Genomic DNA, 18,575 nt, shown 5'->3' on the forward strand with positions numbered 1-18,575 from the left:
CCTGTCGAACCAATCCCGAAGCCTTGCGGGGCGAGCATCCTTCGGTGGTGACCACATGCACGGAGAGAGGGGTGCGTGCGCTGGCCCTACTCGGGCTCCCTCCCGCGCCCCGGACCCGCAGCTACCCCCGGAGGCCCCCATCTCCCCCTGGGTGCGGGGCGGGCACGGGACCCATCCCCGCAGGGCCGGCGAGGGGCTGCCCCGGGCAGGGTCCGCGGTCCCTGCGGCGGCAGCAGCGGGCGGCCCCCGCCCCGCACACCTCCCTCTGGCGGGGGGAGCGGGAGGGAAAACCCCCCAGTTCCGCTTCCTGACGGCGGCGCGGCCCGGGCGGGGAGCGGCGGCCGGAGCGCGGGGCTGCCGGCGCCCATGGCCGGGGAGAGGACGAGGCGCTTCACGCGGAGCCTCCTGCGGCCGGGGCAGGCGGCGGAGCTGCGGCACAGCGCGGCCATCGCCGCCGCCAGCGGGCGGCTGCAGCCGCGGGTGAGTGCGGGGGCAGCGCCCGGCGGGGCTGCGGGAGGTGCGAAGCGCGCTCGGGAGCCGAGCAGGGGCGCAGCGCTGGGTTCCCCACCCCGGGGCAGCCCGCGGGCAGCGCAGCCGCCCGGCTGGTGCTGCGATGCTCCGGTCCGCGCCTCCCCCGCGCCCGGCTGGCGGCCCTCGGTCCGCTAGGCCAGCTGCCCGGCATCCCCCCTTGGGTTTCGCCCGTTTTCTTCTCCTCTGGCTGAGCGTCGCAGGGGCAGTCGCGGCTAATCCCGGAGAGCGCCCTGCCGGTGCCGGCACAAGCGGCGGTGCTCGGGCTGCTGGGACAGGAGCTCCGGCTGCCCCGGTGTGCGGCAGTCATGTGAGTTACCGGCGCTGCACAGCCCGTGGGTAACCATCGCTACTGAGGAGCGTGTGCGCTCCTGGTGATTTCCACTGGAAACCCCACGGAGGAAGCCTGAAATGGCACAGAAACACTGACTCCGCTCTTCCTAGCGGCGTTCGTTCCTGAAACGCGCTGCGTTCAGCCCCTGTCTCTCCATCGGTGGAATAGCACAAAAAAGCTGTAAACTGTTACCACGGTATTTTCTCTTCCTTTTGCGCAGTTGTAAGTCCTTAGCTGATAGGCATAGACGTCAAATTGTTGGGTTTCACAGAGAAATATCCGCTACCCTTTTCAAACCACTAGGCATTTGTGAGTAATTTATTAGCCATTTTTTTGTTAAGCTCCCTTTGGACTTAAAGCTATGTGTTGGGAGAGATATATGACTCCTCCTTAGATGATTAAGCATATCATTTCTGTGAATCATTTTAATTCAGATAAATATTTTGCTTTTCTAGTTTTTCAGGCAGCACAGTTCATGAAATAGACTAAAAGGCTGAGAGAGAGAAAGTTGTGAGTGAAAGATCATCATTCACCAAAGTTTACCCTAGTGCCTAAATGACACTGCCTTAGGCAGTGCCTAAATGCAATGCACTCTCTTTGCATAAAACAGAAAATAACTGTGTTCCCATAAAGTTTGTGGGCATTTTCCATCTTCTGAGGTGTCTCACCCAGTACAAATTAAGAGCAGAGCTAAAACAATTGCTGTGCTTGGAGACAGCAGCCAGTTCATGGTTCCTAGCTATCTGTACACCAAATGTGAGTTGTTTTCTTTACCTCACTGGGTTTGAAATGCTTTTACAGTCAGCTTTGAAGGTCTTCATAAGCATTCTCCAACTCTAACATGTGAAAGCTTAAAAGAACTCACTTGTTTCTCCTGACTTCCCGCAAATCTTGTATGTGATATCTTGTCAAATCCTGAAGCGTCTGTTCAACTGCACTGCCAACAGTTTTACGTGGTCCTGCCCTCTGGGCACAGAGATCAGAATGTGGCCCATGGTCAAACAGGATGTACTGTGCTGATGAAGTTTTGGTGGAAACTTTCTAGGAACCATCGTGGTTGGTTTGGGCTCTCACCAAACACTGTGTGAATAGTTGCCCTCTAAGAGGGTGTATTTCAATCCATGAACTGGCTAAACTATTGTATTGTCTCATTGCATCTTAAAGTATTATAAATGGAGTTCTGTTAGAAGGGTATTTTACTCTGCTATGTCTCTGCTGCAAGAATGCAGAAAAAATAACAGAATGAAATTGGTGAAACAAATCTGAATTTGATGGTCTGGTTCTCTTGAGAAGAGTGGGGGTTTTAATGTGTTGCAACAAATCTTATACTGCTAACTTAAGAATATAGTATATAATTACTGCTCCTGTATTTGCATTGTATTTTATTCAGTCTGTCTTTAAAACATCGAGGCTTCAGTTGTGATGGGTGACAAGAGTCATCTGCCACTTCTGAGAGTCTGACTTCCTGCTGAGTGATGAAACATACTGCTGCTGGATTTCATCAGGGCTTGTGATTCAGTATCTGAGGCAAATGCAGTCAGATCTGCAAAGACGGTCTTTTAAAGATATTGAGGTTAAAACCTGAAGATACCAGACAAAATTCTGGCTTTAGTTATAAGCGCTCAGTGGGAGCACTTAGGGACTTCCAGATGTTGCGTTTTATTCACCAGCAGGCACAATGGTTCTGAAGTCTGGGTTGCTCGCTGTGTTGAATATGGATGGCTCTGGGGAATTTAGTGAAGTTACCATCTTTTTACCATACTTTTTTGGGCTGCCAGTAATGTTGCCTGTCAAAGGCAAAGTTTTATAAAATACTTTATGCTGAGGATTCGTGCTGGGTTACAAAGCAGCTACCTTCAGGGTTAAATCTTTTCATGCTGCATCAGCTAAGAATGAGCAGAATTAGCCATTATATCTTGGCTAACCAGGTTTGCAGTTTTGGGGCTGCCACGTAGAGCTGTGATGTTCTGTACTGGGCAGTGATTGTTGCCTCTGGATCCATAACATCTTGCCTCTGTGCTTTGCACGTGGGACGCTGGGATGTTGCAGCCATTTTTGTAAAGCTGTTGTGTTGCTACTGTGAAAAAGTCCCACAGGACCTGAAATTTCTGGCTGAACTCGAGCTGACTTTTTGTGCTAAATATACCAGATATTCTCGCAGAAGAGAAAAATTGGGTATATTCAAGGAGGTGTATTGGCTCTGAACGCATCTTGCCCTGGATGTATCAGCACTTTATATTCCAGTTAGACTAAATCTGGCTGTGATTGGAGTGTCCTGAAAGTTGGCACAGCTGCTGTCAAGAGTATGCAAATAATTGGCCCCTACAAAGTAGGGAAAGTGTAAAGGTGTAACGTGTAAAGAATTAAGCTTTCTGGTACTGCTTTTTCATATGGATTGAATTGCAGCTGGACTTCTGTTAGTAGAATTTGAACAGCATCCATGCTAGGAGTTGTTCATGTCTCAGCAGTTTGGTAAGAGCCTAGGGGATCAAATGTCTACACTATCTTAGAGAAAAGAGGAGTGTTGTGTCTTTTAGCTCTTTTCTGTCTTCATATAGATTGCTTCTTCTTTTTGTGTACTTTGCATTTACTTTTGCTCATATTTATCCATTTGATAGGGGAAAAACAAACAGTTGCTAGTATTCAGCACAAAAATCTGTTTGTTGAAAGAAAAAGGTGTCATAATCAGGAAAACTGAGTTGGCAGAAATAAGGATGTTTGCCTTCGGGTGTTGCATCTGCAGTGCCCTGAAAGACAGAGAGTGAAACAGAGGTTGAGGGTGGGATATATGTGTGTATTTTGCTGGTTGGGTGTAGTAACTGCAGTGTTTTGGCATAAGTAACACATTCTACATTAATTACCCAGCTCTTCAGCAGGTGGAAGGAGTGGTGCTAACAAGTGGTAATGGTGTGTGGCAGTACTTCAGGTTGTTTCCATAAGTGCCTGGCTAAGCTTTCAAGTAGGAATGGCAATTCACCAAACTAACCAGTGAAATAGATCAGTATCATCTAGAAGGTGAATAATTTATTGTATTTTGAAACTTTGTTGTGAAATTCTTTGTCTCTTCTAATAGGAAACGCTTGTTTGAAAGTTGCTTTATGAACTCTCACTGCCACTGCCCAGGAGAGCTGAATAGCTGTGCACAAGACAGGGAAATTAATATGTCTGTAACTGCAGCAATGTTTTACTGGAAGTTTTTTAAATGGGGATGGGCCAGTCAGGGCTCTTAGAAATCAGCTTGCTGGCTGCTTAGCTAATACTAAACTTCATGTTATGCTATTATTTCCAGGTCTCAATTAATTTGGCTAAGTACTGCTGGCTGCAGTCCTCATCCTTTACATAAAGTATTGTGACACTCTTTTTATAAAAGAGCTGTGGTGGGTCTTGCTCTTCGTTTCTCTTCCATAGTTAAACAACTTAATAGTAGTCTGGAATTGGGCTGTTGCTCCACATGTCTTTTTTTTTTGGCAGAGGTTTCTTTCCATCACTCTGCAGCCAAGCACAGAGAGTTGTGGTGTCCAATCGCTGAGTACTGGCTGTCTCTCTGGAGTGGAAGGCCGGATTACACGGCTCTCTCTTCCACACAAAATGGGTTTTTTTCTTTTTACATTGACTGGGGCTACTATACTTCCTCCCTGAAAGAATAGATTTCCTTAGTTTCCAGTGTGTATTTTATGTGGCACGTTCTTTACAAATAATGAAGTTTCTATTTGTAGTTGTGTATTTCTTGTTTTGTGTAGGTAATAAAGCTGCTCGTGACTCCAGTGGTGTATTGTGGTCTCTCAAGAAGAGTCGTGTATTGTTTCCAGTCTCACAAAGAGCACCCACTGCCTTAACAGAGCTTGGACTCTGCATGATCTGTAGGACCATGTTGCAATGGCCTTTTCTTGTTACACGATCATGCTTGAATTGAACTTGCATGTTGTGAAAGAAATGACACTGAAAACCTCATCTGTGGAGAAGGTACAATGTTAACTGAGCTATTTCAAAGACAGGCACCAGGCTGTAAAAGGCTCCTTTCTTCTGAGGATGTTCTGACATCTACTGTCCAGGGTGAACCCAAGTAAGGCATTTATACAGACAGTGATTACACCACTCACTGTCTGTGTACACACAAAATAGACTCTGTGTGCTCATACAGAGGTGTGTATGCACTGTCTTGACAGGCCAGCTCCTAGATCTTTTTGTCTGTTTCCCTTCAGATCTCTTAATATATTGGTTCATTCTTATTTTTGTGTTTTCTTTGGTTAAGATCAAGGTGGTAACCTGGTGAAGGAATCCAAAAAGCATGTGTGGACAGAGAAAGCCTTATCCCGTTCTAGTGGTTGAGAACAGGATAAGGATTCATGCACAGGCATAAGGGAATATTATCTGCAGTCTAGAGCTGGTAGTTCTGTTATTTCGAGCCTTTGTATTTGAGATAAGTTATGGTTTGTTCAGAGCAGACAACTTGCCAGGCATATTTAGAACATTAGCAACCTTCTAGGAATGCAGAGCAATGCTGAAGGATTAAACAACTTGTTTGTATTTGAAATTTACCTGTGAACCCTGTTTATGAATCTACACTCAAAAATTTATCTTCCATTAATATCCTGTGCAACATCCCTTACCTGGTCAAGGACAAGACCCACGTGATTTGCAAATAGTCTCCTTTCCCTACAGTTTTTATTTATTTATTTATTTATTTATTTTCATTTTGAAGTGTCTGCTGAGTAGTTTTGTAGCTGTTTTTCAGCTGGGGAATCCCAAGGACACTTTAATTTATCCTGGCAAGGATCTGATCGCTTTCAGCTGGCTGCTGGAACCCAGATGTAAGGGCAAACCAAGCAAAGGGCACAGGCAAGAATGCATCACTTGCACATTCTCCAGCTGCTAGGCTCCCTCCTCTGCAGGCAGACAAAAGGGGCAAAGTCTGCCCCTGAGCAATTCCGGGAAATTCATCTGAGACTGGCACTGGGGATTAAATTGATGCAGAAATGAGGGAAAGGAGATAAGAGAAGAGAACCTCAGAGAGGGTGGGGACAGAGAAGGGAAGAAAATGGTTTAGAAAGAAGTCAAAAGCATTGAAGAAAATGGGGGAAAAGAGGAAAGACTTTGTGGGGAAAGAGAGACTGAAGAAGACACTAAAACGAAGGAAAGAAACAAGGAGAGCTGCAAGAAAGATACGTCAGGTTGGTGAATAACTTGTGTAAATAAACCCTTAATATGCAGCCCAGGGCAGTCATTTAGTAGGTAGGGAGACCCAGGCACTTGGGTTTAAATGCAGAGTTTTTACTGTTGTCTTGCATCTGTCACTTGACTAACAGTTTGTTTTAAATTCATGGGAAGTGAGTCAGCTTGAGTAACTCAAAATGCTCCCAGTTTATAGAAGTTGCATTAACTTTTTTCTTTTTGCCTACAAGGTTAAATAAGGGAACCTGGGAGGGAGAATGAGCAGTAGTAGAGAAGAGAAAGAGAATCTGGAAAATTAAGCCTTGTGTTGGCTTTGGAAGAGGATGGATATGCAGAGAGAAGGTTTACTCTTGTTGTTGTTTATAAAAGGCAGTTCTGCAGTGCATATGTTACTTCCAGAAGTCAAAACATGTTTGTTGTAACTTTTCTAGCACAAGGTCAAAAGCCTATAAAGTAGTGACACAGATGTGATTATTACACAAATAATGAAGGCTTCCTTACTGTGTGTATAATGTTTCCAACTTAGGATTGCCTGCATTTCACTGGACTCAACAATAATTTTCTGAATCTACATTATACATTTGTGTGTGTTTCATACCAACTTTATCCCTGTTTTTGTTGATAAGAAAAACAAAACACCAGGAGCTAACTGCCCAAGGTCATGCAATAAATCTGTCGTAAAAGCCATAGAAAGATTGCCTACAGGTTTATCCACATCACAGGCTATTCTGCCCCATATGGGTGAATAATTTGCCTGGCTTTGTAGTCTGCCCTACTGTTCTCATTACTGAAGTGGGCAAATTTTTTCCTCTCTTGTACAATTTAGGGAAACTGAAATGCTGCCTCCCCTTTGTGTGCTTGTGTAGTTTAAATGACTTCAGTTCATGTTGTCACTTTCTGGGCAGAACACAAGCAGGTTCCAAATACCAGTGTAATAAGAAGGTATTGAGCTGCATTAGAGCTAAATGGTGATGTGTGTCAGTGAAGCCTTCCAGAGCTGGGAAGGTTTTCTCTACTTATACTTCTCTTTTTTTTTTTTTTTTTTTCTCACTTCCCACCCCTCCCTTCCCATCCTCTGTTTTTCAGATTGGGCACACAAGGCAGTAGTCTATTATTTTTTCTTCCTTCATGTCAGTGATGCATTATCACAAGCTAAATGCATTGCTTAAATATATTTTGGGTAGATTATTCATCATTTCTGGCACTAGTGTTTTCTTTGTGATGCATGCAGGAAAGAGGTCAGTGTTGCTTCTTTGTTCTTAAATTTTACACAGTGCTTTGAAAACACAAGAAGAGAGTTCCTTTGGAGCTCTGGGGATGGATGGTGCTGCCCAGCCTCTCCTCTCCGGCTTGTACTCTGGGAGTTAATATCCAGCCTCTTTGCCTGGGTACTGTAATGTTACTTTTCAGCTGGAACCCAAATACTGCATGTTTTGGAACACAATGTAACGTTTAGAGATGACATAATCTAACTGTGCTTTAAGCTTGCATGAAAATACATCAGATGAGGAAATCTGGATACTTTTGTGACATGCACCGGTTCACGCTGTGCAAACAGCAGTGTGGACTGTAGCTACAGTCATTGGGATGCTGTCATCAGGCAAATATAGGGAGATGGAAATGGATGCCTCCCTGCAACAGGAATCTTCTGCTGCCTTCATGAAACAAGGTTTTTTCTTTGCAGACTCAAAGGAAAAAAAAAAAAACTCAAATCTCAAAAATTGAAAAAGATACGCTGTACTACATTTTAAATTACTAATTCACTCATTATTAAGTAACAATTAGGTTACTACTAGATTTTCTTCCCACTATTGCTATGGTGCAATTGTATAATGCGTGTTGCACAGACGTTTAGTCAACACTGTAGTGATTTTCTTACCTTGAGTGTAGTTCCCTGCTTCTGAATTCACGTAGTGTGGAGGAAGTACAAAGCAATTCTGTCACTGAGTATGAAATGGACTCTTCAGGTAGGAGAGTAATTTTTGTTGACTTAAAACAAACATGATTCTAGCTTACTTGGGCATGTTGACCTAAATTAAATGATGTGGATATAATGAAATTTAATGAAAGCAATGGAATTCGGTATGATAGAGGGGGGGAAAAAAACTTCCTTTTTTTTTGTGTTGCTGTTTATCAGGAAGAGTAGTACACAAATGTTCTCTCTGAAACTGGAATGACTAGTATGTTTAGAACAGCAAAGACAAAAAAAAAATCTATTATCTTTGGATTTTAGTTTTTGAACTGTCATCGTGTAAATGCATTGCTTGCCCCTGTATGTTTACTGCTAGATGTACCTGCTTTGGCAATTTTGAGTAGGTTGATTTTTAAAGTGTGAGAAAGTTCTCCTGTGATCTGAGTTTTTTGCGGGGTTCTGGGGCAATTTTGAGAGCTTTGTAAACCTTACAGGATTTCAGATCCTGCCCTCCCCTCTCAAATGCCTCTGACTTCCAAAACATTGTTCCTTAAAATTCAAACCAGAGTTTTGTGTTTTGCATGAGTAAGAGGAATCCCTAAATAGCTGAGGAGGGTTCCAACAGTTTTCCTGTGTCACTTCTATGAACTGCTTTGTATTTCTTCTAATATCTAGGATTAGTTCTTCTTGCCTTTCTTCTGATCAGTTTTCTGTGTGTGCTCTGTGATTAGAATTAGTGCAATACAGGACCAGTAAAATGTTTATCACTTGAAAGCTCTGAAGGACAGCCTAGTTGGGATTAGTGTGGGCCTTTGCCCCTGTGGATCTCTGATGCTGGGTACAAGCCCTACTTTTCTTGCACCTCCTTCATTCTTGCTCTGCTTCCCCACCCTCCTGCCCATCAACTGTTTCCCTGCTGTTTCCTTTCTGCATGTAATGAAACCTGAAACTACTTTTTCCATCCCTTTCTTCTGCTCTTGAGCTACTTGTAGCTTCCACCTTACCTCCTTTCCACCCCGTGCCTTCTTGCCTTCTTAGCCCTGTGCAAGCTCTGGCAGCCCTGGGAGAGTGCAAGCAAAAAAGTCAACAGAACAGATGGGGGAGAGGCTGCTTATACCCAGATATTGTGCAAAATGTATGAGCACTTTGAGGGAGGGCGGGATGCCAGTCCTCCACATCCCAGTTCTCTCCCCTTTGGAAGCAAATACAGCACTCCTTTCCATGCTATGAGTAGGCACAGGAGAAAGCATTCAGAGCTTGTTGAGTCTGAGTGAAAGTGATGGTCTGAAGTCAGCCTGGGCTCTATTGATTGGACTGTGCTGGTTTAGATAATAAGTCATCTTTGGAGTCCATCCCATGGAAGAACTTTCTCCCTTGCTGTGCAAGCACCATGGCACAGGCCAGGCTTGATGTCTTTTGTTAGGAATGCCTCTGTTGCATTTCACACGCCATAAATAACTTGTGGTATTTGTAGCAATCTCAGTCTCTCTTTGAAGATAGAAGTGTACAGCCTTTTTTTTTTTTTTTTTTTCCTGGCTTCTTTTTTTCCTTCTATTTTTGTTAGTTAGAAAAGCCTCAAAAGTGGTCTCAAGTCTTAAAAGTGGTTCAGGGGCCTAAATTTGGCCATCCTTGGGATAGAATGGATAGGATTTTTCATGGCTTTGAACTTCAAGCTATATGGAACAAAATACTTGAAAGTTCATCATACAGAACAACTGTGTATTGACAGGGAGAGGCCTTGGGGAAACAAGTCCAGAGTCATACCTCTGATTCTGTGCACAGAGAGAGAAAGGGAGTGATGAGTAAGTATTAAAAGCAGCAATGAGCAGACTTTGATATTTATTCTAGAATATCATGTGGTCTGTATCTTTTGTATTCACATATTCGCAATGCATACTAAAATATGTGCTGAGCTATCTTGTTTCTATTGACAGTATATAAGCAAAGGTTTTTCCTTCAGTTCACGTGTAGCAGGTGGACTTCCAGCAGTGGATAAAGAGCAATTACAGTAGCAATGCTGGTCTGAAAGCGAGTTCCTAAAAAGCATCTGCCTGTTTCAAAGCTCTTGTCTCAGTTAAGCAACAGGTGCCTTTTTACATGAGTAACAGTTGTTTTTATCTTGGATCTGTGTGATTGCACACTGCTGCTGTTCTGCTGACACCCTTCCATTAAACAGCTAAAATTGCAAGCACTGGTGGAAACTAAGTCATGCAACAATAAGGAGGGTTAAGTTGTACTGGTCTCTTCAGTGCTGCATGAATTTGACCTCACAGCTTCTCCAGAATCAGTGAGAACTGTTTTGCAGGTTTGTTAGGAAAACCTACCAAACTGAAATTCAGGAGATAAATGAACAGAAAGTTAGCTTATCCTCTTTCCTGGTCTAATACTAACCTGTGGTTTAACAGCAACATTAGGAAATCCCTAATACAAAAAAAAAAAAAAAAAAAAAACCAAAAAAAAAATCAAAAAACCCCACAAAAAAACCACAAACAAAAAAAACCAAAACAACAACAAAACCAAAAAACAACCCTTACAGTCAAGGTAGATGATTACTTCAGGTGTCTCTCAGAAACCCTCTGTTTCTTCTTTTTATATTTCAAATACATGCCCAGTCATTTCTGTGTTTCTGTAGAACTTGAAAAAGAATTGAAGCTTATGAAACACACCAAATCCAAGTGGTTTAGGTCTGATTGTTTTGGAAATGGAAGAAGATGGGATGACTTTTTAATGTAGCAAGGATAGTTCCAGCTTGCTGTAAATGTTGGCAGTGAAATACTTTTTGGCCTCCTATGTATCCTTTCTCCAGAAAGGGTGAGAGGAAAACTTTGCTGAGTGGTTTCCAGTGGATGTTACAAATGACTTGTTATCTTACTCTCATGTTTTTATTCCTGGGTCTGCCCACTCCTTGCTTTGCTGCCCTCACCCCTTCCAGTCTTCAGTCCTTGTTGAGCTTTGTCTTTCTCCCACTTGTCTCTGAGCCTCTGTGCCCCTCTGTGCAGGGAACAGTGTGTCAGTTGTCTGTCACACGCCCTATCTTTGCTTGCCATCCACGCCACATTAAAACCCACTTCTTCCAGGAATGCTCCTTGCAAGCTCTTCAAAGGGATAATCTCTCTGCTCCTTCTCTTCACTGAACAGCCATCCCCTGTTGCTCTGCCCAGCCACGCCTTTCACCCCCGTACTGGCGATGGAAAATCTTTGGGTTTGGTCATAGGCCTCTCTCCCAGCTCTAGTGCAAGGTTTTACATTGAACAAATGGGTTTGTGTTGATAATTGTTAGTTGAATTCACTAGGTAAAATATAATTCAAATAATATTGACTCTTCCTGAAAGAAGAACCTTTCCTATGTCTGTTTCCTTAGAGGATTTCTGTACTAATGGTTCTGAGTTCAGTATAGTGTGGAAGACAACTCCATGTCCTAATGTGTGAATATATCAATACATTTATATATATTTTAAATCTGACTTAGGTAAATAGCTAGCTGCCAGGGCTAACATTGGTTTCCTTTGAATAATGTGGCATGCTTGATTTTTGGGGGGTTTTAAGAAGAGATAACCTGCCATTTAAATTCCATGCTGTTGGCCACTGAGATGTGCTAGAACAAGGTATAAGGGTCCCTCTGCCTGGCCTTTGTGCCCTGGCAATTCTGGTTTCCTGTTTTCTAGCACCACTTCCTAGTGTGTATTTCAGAAGAGCCTGATTTCTAATCCTAAAGGGTTTCCAGCAGGAGTTCAGATATGAAAATATGAATTTCTTTATTTTGGGGAAGATGTTGTGTCATCAAGAATGGCAGTCAGCAAATTACTTATAACTGGAGCTTGAAAAGCTGAATCCTGTATGATGCACAGTGAGGGGTTGCTGCTCAGTGTGTGACTGTATCTCACATCGCCCCCAGCAGCACATCTTGAACCCACCTTGCATAGTTTGCAGTTCATCTGGCAAGCTTTGATTGTGTGACTGGTATGAAGGTGAAGGCAGTTCTGCTTTAGGAGCAGGGATGAGAGGAAGGTCACTGGCAAGGAACAGCAGCAAAAAGGACCTTGCCCTTTTGCCCAGAAGAAGCAGCTGCAGTTTTGCAAAAGGACACACATCGACTGACTGTTGACAGTTAAAAAGATGAAACTTTTAAAAACAAGAAGTCCTTTTAGGTGTGGTTATTAATAGTCTAAAATACAAGAAATACAGGAATTAAAGCCAAAAAACTGAAAATAAATTTCATTTCCTTATGTATGAAAATAAATTCCTTTTCCCCTCTTGCTTGTTTCCTTCCTTGTCACTCTTTCTTTTCCTTCTCTCTCCCCCTCTTCCTTTCCTCTTTATTTACTTAGAGGCTTGAATCAGTGGAATTAGATATGTTTTCATGTGATTCTACAGTACTTAGGTGGATGGTACTAAATGGGAATATTTAGGGAGAAGATGATAATCTTCTCAGTCGAATGTGGCTTTTAAAGGGTGAGCCTTTGAATCACGAATATCTAGAGCTGCTTGGAAATATTCCTGTTTGTTTCTTTAGCTGTTTTTTGGAGAAGGGTGTGAGGGGGGTATGTGTGTGTTATGTTTTGGAGTGTGTGTCTCTTTTAAGTCCAGTTAAATGCTAGGTTTTGATTAAAAAACTTTGTGTACTGGCACAGATGTCCCTCAAGGGGAACTCCACTGAGATGGGTGCCTTCAGTACCAGAAGCCTAGCTCATTAGCACACCAGTCTCCTCTGATTCTTGTTTATGAAGATTTTTTTTCCTTCCTAGAGGAAAAATACCTAGAAATAATAGGCAGCTTATGATTTCATTCCTTTAATTGCTGTTAACATATATAGGGTAAAGAAGATAATGCAAGAGAATAGTCTGATTTCTTTTGCCTGTGTCAGAGCTCCAGGTGTGCCCCATAACCAGTATGCCCAAAGACCCTGGTGCCATTAGCTAACAAGGACAATTTAAAAAATATTTTTCTCTGTCACAGGGATACAAAAATAAACAAAAATTGGACCACGACTAGGGAATAATACATTCTTCTTATTATTATCATGGGCTCAGTTTAGGAGATTTTTTTTTAGGTTTTTCATGTTTGTCTGCGAGATAACAGGAATATAAGCTAGCAAAGTGCAAGTGCTAATGGTATAACTGCTTTTGGACAGTTTGGCAGGAAACACTATTTCCTGTTCTGTTTGTTCTGTTGACTTTCTCATAAATATTAACCTGTCTGGGGCTTCAATGTTTTTTTGTTACAGTGAGATAGACAATGTCAGTAGCAGCCAAATTTAAATGTCTTTAGTCCTTTAAATAGATTGAACAGATTCTGGTAAAAAAACAAACAAACAAAAACCCAACAACAAAAGCAAAACAAACAACAAAAAAAATCAAAACAAAATAAAAACCAAAACAAAAACAGAATTACCCTGGAATTCTTTTGATTGTAGTGCAGCATCTTCAGATTTTTATCTGCGCTGTCAACTTGGAAGTGGGAATAGATTTACCTTTAAATAATGGGCTCATACTGATGTGGTTTGCTTTTCTGGATCAGCTCAGAGCTTCCAGAAGTCAGGTATCATAGGCAGATCTCAGATTCTTCAGCACTCCAATGTCAAATAATAATCGTAGTGCCATTTGATGTGCTTTATAGATCACCAGATAAATTTGTATGTAAAATATGTGTTTGGAGATGCATCTTCTCCATTACTTTCCTGAGATTAATTTGTTTCTTGAGACCCCAAGCAAGGGCTACCACAGGCCAAGGATATCAAGGTCCCTTCCAACCCTGGAGGGGTGAACCTTTCACCATGCCTGTTTCTCGTGTGAACCCTGATCCATCAGGGTGTCTTTACTTGGTTAGGGTAGTACCTCCTACCAGGGTGCAGCAACCTTCTGGGGATTGGCATTCCAGACTGAGCTTTTTTTCAGATCAGATGCTGATATGTGAGATTTGAAAGCCAGAGGGTGCTGCTTCCCAGAGTGGTGAGATCTGCTGGCAGGTTTGTCCCTGGTGAAGGACATCTCCAGGTGTCTCTCTGGCAATGCTGTGCCTCCTGTTCTCTGGTCCTTGTGCATGCCACCCACACTCTGCCCCAGCAGTGTGTTCAGTAAATTGCCAGCCTGATCTCTTGTGAAGAGCAGTCGTGTTGAATTTGGCGTTGCTGCATCAGGAGTACGACACTGATAACCCAGAGTGAGTAATTGTAACCAAGTCTGTCCTTATGCCTGACAGTGTTTGTTTGGCTGTGTGGATGTGCTTTATTTAGATGTAACTGTTCCTAATTTGCTCAGCTGCTTGACAAAAGCATAAATGACAGCAAGGTGAGAACTCTTCTGTTCGCTGCTACTCTGTGTTACCGTGAAATAATTGTGACATCACATAAAAAGCGATAAACGTTGGTTAACTTCTGACTTTAATTAGACCACTAATTATGTATTGGAGTAAATGTCAGCAGAAATTAACCATTTTGCTATTGCTTATCTGAATTTTAAGAGAAAGCTGAGAATATTTTTCCTTGGTGTGTAAAAAGGACATGTTTAAAGGGAATCTAGATGTGTCATCATGTTTTCACTTGGATGTTGCTTGTTCTAATGAAAGGTTTGGCAGCATAAACAGCCAGAGCGTTGAATGCCTTAGAAAAGAACAATAAAGCAATCTTTAGGGTTAAAGTTCACATGTGTAGTCTGTAACATTTAAATAATTTACATATGCATTTGCACTTTTTCAGCTGGAGTTACTTAAGAACATAACCCTTTTGAATGCCCAGCTGTCAGCAGAAGAATGAGGGGGTGGTTCAGGAAGCTGGTCATCTATTTACAAATCTAATTGCATGCTCTACACAAGGAACTGCTTGCTTCCCTTAAATAAGTACATTGTGAGCGTAAATAATTATGATTTCTTGAAAAGCATTATCTGGCTGATTTGTTCTTTGTTTCCTGCTTGATTGATAAGTCCTGAAATACTAAACAGAGAAGAAGTCAATGTTTGGGTATTACCTAAAATTACTTGAATCCCTTGGAAGTTCATTTGAGATGTGTCCTAATAAAATAGAGAATGGCATCACTAATGTTATATACTAGATAATTTTCTTTTTAGTAATGCTCTAAAATGGTTCTATAAGAACAGGATTTTATTAATAAATATCACTTAATTTTTTTAAAAAGTCAACAAGAGATACTATTAAGACTTGAATAATAAAAGCAAATTACTTGCAACCAGACACTTCAGTCAGTGAGAATGAAAACTCTGCACATATGTGTATTTATTTCATAATTTCTGCTCATATTTTAATCTCTTTTGGACTTCAGTATTAGTCTTTCAAAACACACATGTTACTAATCAAAATATTATTCTTCTGAAGATTTTTTCCTGAAATACCAACCAGAAGACATGTTTATGGAGACTGTGTTAGAACCTAACAAATACAGGCCAAGCAACTTACAGTTGGACTGGTTTTGCCTTTTTTTTTTGTATTTTGTTGAATAAAGAGCCTTGTCGATGTGAATATTAATTGATACCAGCAACTAAGGTTCGTTGGTTCTAGATTTTGTACGATTTTATTCTCTTCTGGAGGTCAAGTAAAAGAAAGGGAGTGAAATCCTGACAAGAGACATGAAATGAAATCCACATGTTGTACAGAAAAGCTGTCCAGGGGACAGAACACCACGACATCATTCATGAGCTGCTACAATAGCTGTTACTGGGTTTGGTACAGTGAGCATGTTATTGTGCTGTGAAAAGAAGCACAGCAATATTATTTCTAAAAGGCACAGGATTTTTTTTTTTTTTTTGCTTTGTTTGGCTTTTTTTGGGTTTTTTTTGTTGGTTTTTTTTTTTTGTTGTTGTTGCTTTTCGAGGTTCTTTTTCCTTTCCTCGGTGATAAGGGCAAAACTGTGGTTTTCAGGCATTTCCTTAGGTGGGGTGTGAGCGGTAGCAGAGGAGATGTGTGGGTTGCTCCAGGTGTATCCTTTCTGAAAGGGCCACAACATCCCACTGAGCTCTGTTGGTCTGAGGGACCTTGACTCTTTTGCAATGCTGGTCGTATGGGTGGTCTCACTGCTCCGTTTTGGAGCCTGGGACTTTCTGGCCAGTGTAAAAGCAGGAAGAATATGAGCCTCCCTGAGCTTCTAGATGTGCCAAGAAAAGGAAGGTTTTGGGGCTAATAAGCCCCCACATTGTAACCAAGAGAATAGCTTCTGTTACAGTGTCTGGCACTATGTGCTCCCAGATCCTGTTTCTGTTAAATGACCTGTCATGTGAAGGCTGATGTTTATGCCAGTAGGATTCTGTGTAGGTGGATTTCTGTGTGGAAATTCATCATTTGCCCCATGTGCTTTAGCCCAGGAAGTGTCATGGTTAGGAGACATGATCAAAACAGGGAAAAGCTGCTTGGCTTGGACCTGTCAAGTTTGGGTGGGTTTTTTTGAGCAATGTGTAAACAAACAAACAAAAAAACCAAGGCACTTCTGTAATATTTATAGCCTGAAAAACTTTCAGACTCCTAGCTTCTTTATTTTGGAGAAAAATGCCATTGGATTCTTGGCACTGGTAAGGAAAAAAAAAGAAATCTGAAGCCACATTATTATGCTGCTAGTGGAAATAATCCGTATTCTTCCTGTGAGATCTTTTCTGACAGATAAAAGGATACATCTGCATCTTCTCTATTTTGGGGGAGTGGGATGATGGGAGAGCAGCACCTGAGACAACACAGTTTTTGCTGGCCCCTGTACGTACAAATTTTACTTTGCATTTCCTTTCTTACTTTATCCACATTTTGTGCCGAATTTTCCATCTTGCAGCTGTAGAAGCTTATGCTTGGAAATTGAATGAGATTGTTCCTTTTGGTTCCTTGCTTCTGGCTGAACTCTTTGCATATGCCTCAGAGTGAAATTGCCTTGAAATAATAAGCAGGAATTATACAGCTGACTTAGAGTTGAAAGAAGTCTGATGGGGAGCCTCTTTTGTTCATTTTTGTGTTGGGTTAGAAATGGAGCCTTCTGTGAAGTGAAATTGTATGGCCTAAATAGCCAGTTCATTGTCCCTTGCTCTGGTCTTTGTGTCAGCCTTTGGTTTAAGTGGCTCTTCTGCTTCAGTTGTGTTTGGGGCTCTCCCGGACAGGGCACAAATTTGGGCTCGTTTTGTTTGGGTGAATGAGCCGTGTTCTTACACACTCACAGAATAACTTCGTTTGAAAGGAGCTTATGGAGGTTGTCAAGTCCAGCTCCCTGTCCAAAGCAATTCCAAAGGGAGATGGTTCCTCTGGCCCCTGTCCATTTACGTGTTAAGGCTCTCCAAGGATGGAGATCCCACAGTCTGACACCCTTGCATTATATCCAGGACTACACTGAACTCAGCTTATGGTGGTGTCGTATTGGTAGGTGATGATTGTTTTGGCACTGGTCTCTGCTTTCAGCGCCTCCTCCTTTATTTTCACCTGTTGAATGCCCAGCTTGCAGCAGAAATTCTTACCTTCGAGGCATTTGATGTTTTGAATTAAAAATTTATTAAATTATTTTGGAATGCTTTAGGCAGCTAAACTCCTGGCTCCCTGGGAAGGCCCATCATTTTTGTGAGGGAGTTTGGAAAGGGCTTTCTTGGCTTGAAAATCCAAAAACCTTCTGTGAACAGCATGTGCAGAGCCAGATGGGAATTGCTGCAGTTCTCTATCACATGTGTAGTCTGACTTGGAGGCAGAAGGTGTTGGAGACTACTCTTGTCCTGTCAGTCTGTGTTCTAAGGGAGAGAAGATAAAGAATATCAAAAGTGGGAGGCAAGAAGATGAGCCGATGAACCCTGTCTGACTTGACTTCATATACAGGAAAAAAAGTTGTGGGTTTTGGTTTGCTTTTATTTTTAATGCAGACAAATAAAAAATGTGCTTGGCTCCCAGGTAGTTATTTTTAAAGCTGACATAATAAAGAATGGGAGACTGTGCTAGAAGGCTGTGACTGAGGTGAAGATGCCATCAAAGTTAACTCTCTGCATAAAACACAATTATGTGCTGGGGGAAAATGTTATTGCAATTCCAGGTAGAGACTGAGACCACAGGTCTGCAAAGCTGCTGAAATTCTGTGTGTGAGGACTTCAGGGTCCCAGTGAAGGAAAGAGTAGAGTGAGGTCTTGTGTCCTCTATATCTTTCCATAGAACCTGGATGGCCGTCCCTCAGCACGTGCCATCCAGGCTCCCACTGAGTGCCACACTTCACTTCTCAAAATATTTTCACCTTGTATTCATTTGCAATCAGTACAGTCCTGCTACTCTAGCTTATCTGGTACAGCCTGAGTTTATATCTGTCTTGTGTAAGCTGTTAGGATTTGTGTATGAAGTCTGACCCGTTCATTTAGTGCCTGATTCCACTCTTTCTTGATAGCAAACCATTAAAATTTTTCTTTGTAAAACAATATGAAAAACATTAAAAGAAATAATTCATTTATCTCACTTAAATTCCTACCTCAAATGTTAAGGCACGTCCATTTTTTCCTACTCAAGTGAGTTGCTTTAAAACTCAAGGAGTATATGAGTAGATAGGAGTGGACCAGGAGATGCTTTCCTTTGCAGGCTCTCATGTGGCCTGAAAAAGAGGTATTTTTTCAAGGAGTCAGAGGCTGAAAGTGGTTTGGTTATGGAGCAGTTCTGGTTTTTGTTATCTGTGCTCAACTGGG

The 18,575-nt window shown here is 42.1% G+C and overlaps 1 protein-coding gene across 3 annotated transcripts in view; it reads left to right on the forward strand.

Annotated features, from left to right (window-relative positions):
• The first annotated feature begins 342 nt into the window (after nt 1–342).
• Nucleotides 343–18,575, forward strand: part of DOCK10 (dedicator of cytokinesis 10) — a 142,235-nt gene continuing 124,002 nt past the window's right edge. For 2 of the 3 annotated variants that reach the window (XM_050308605.1, XM_050308611.1), the window contains exon 1: nt 367–480. In XM_050308605.1, coding sequence (XP_050164562.1) covers nt 367–480 — 114 coding nt within the window. Of the gene's footprint in view, nt 481–18,575 lie in introns of all 3 variants that reach the window. The other variant, XM_050308606.1, reaches the window with a different exon arrangement.

This window comes from Myiozetetes cayanensis, unplaced genomic scaffold (genome assembly GCF_022539395.1).
Source record: "Myiozetetes cayanensis isolate MyiCay16 unplaced genomic scaffold, myiCay2020 scf13, whole genome shotgun sequence".
Taxonomy (NCBI): Eukaryota; Metazoa; Chordata; class Aves; order Passeriformes; family Tyrannidae; genus Myiozetetes; species Myiozetetes cayanensis.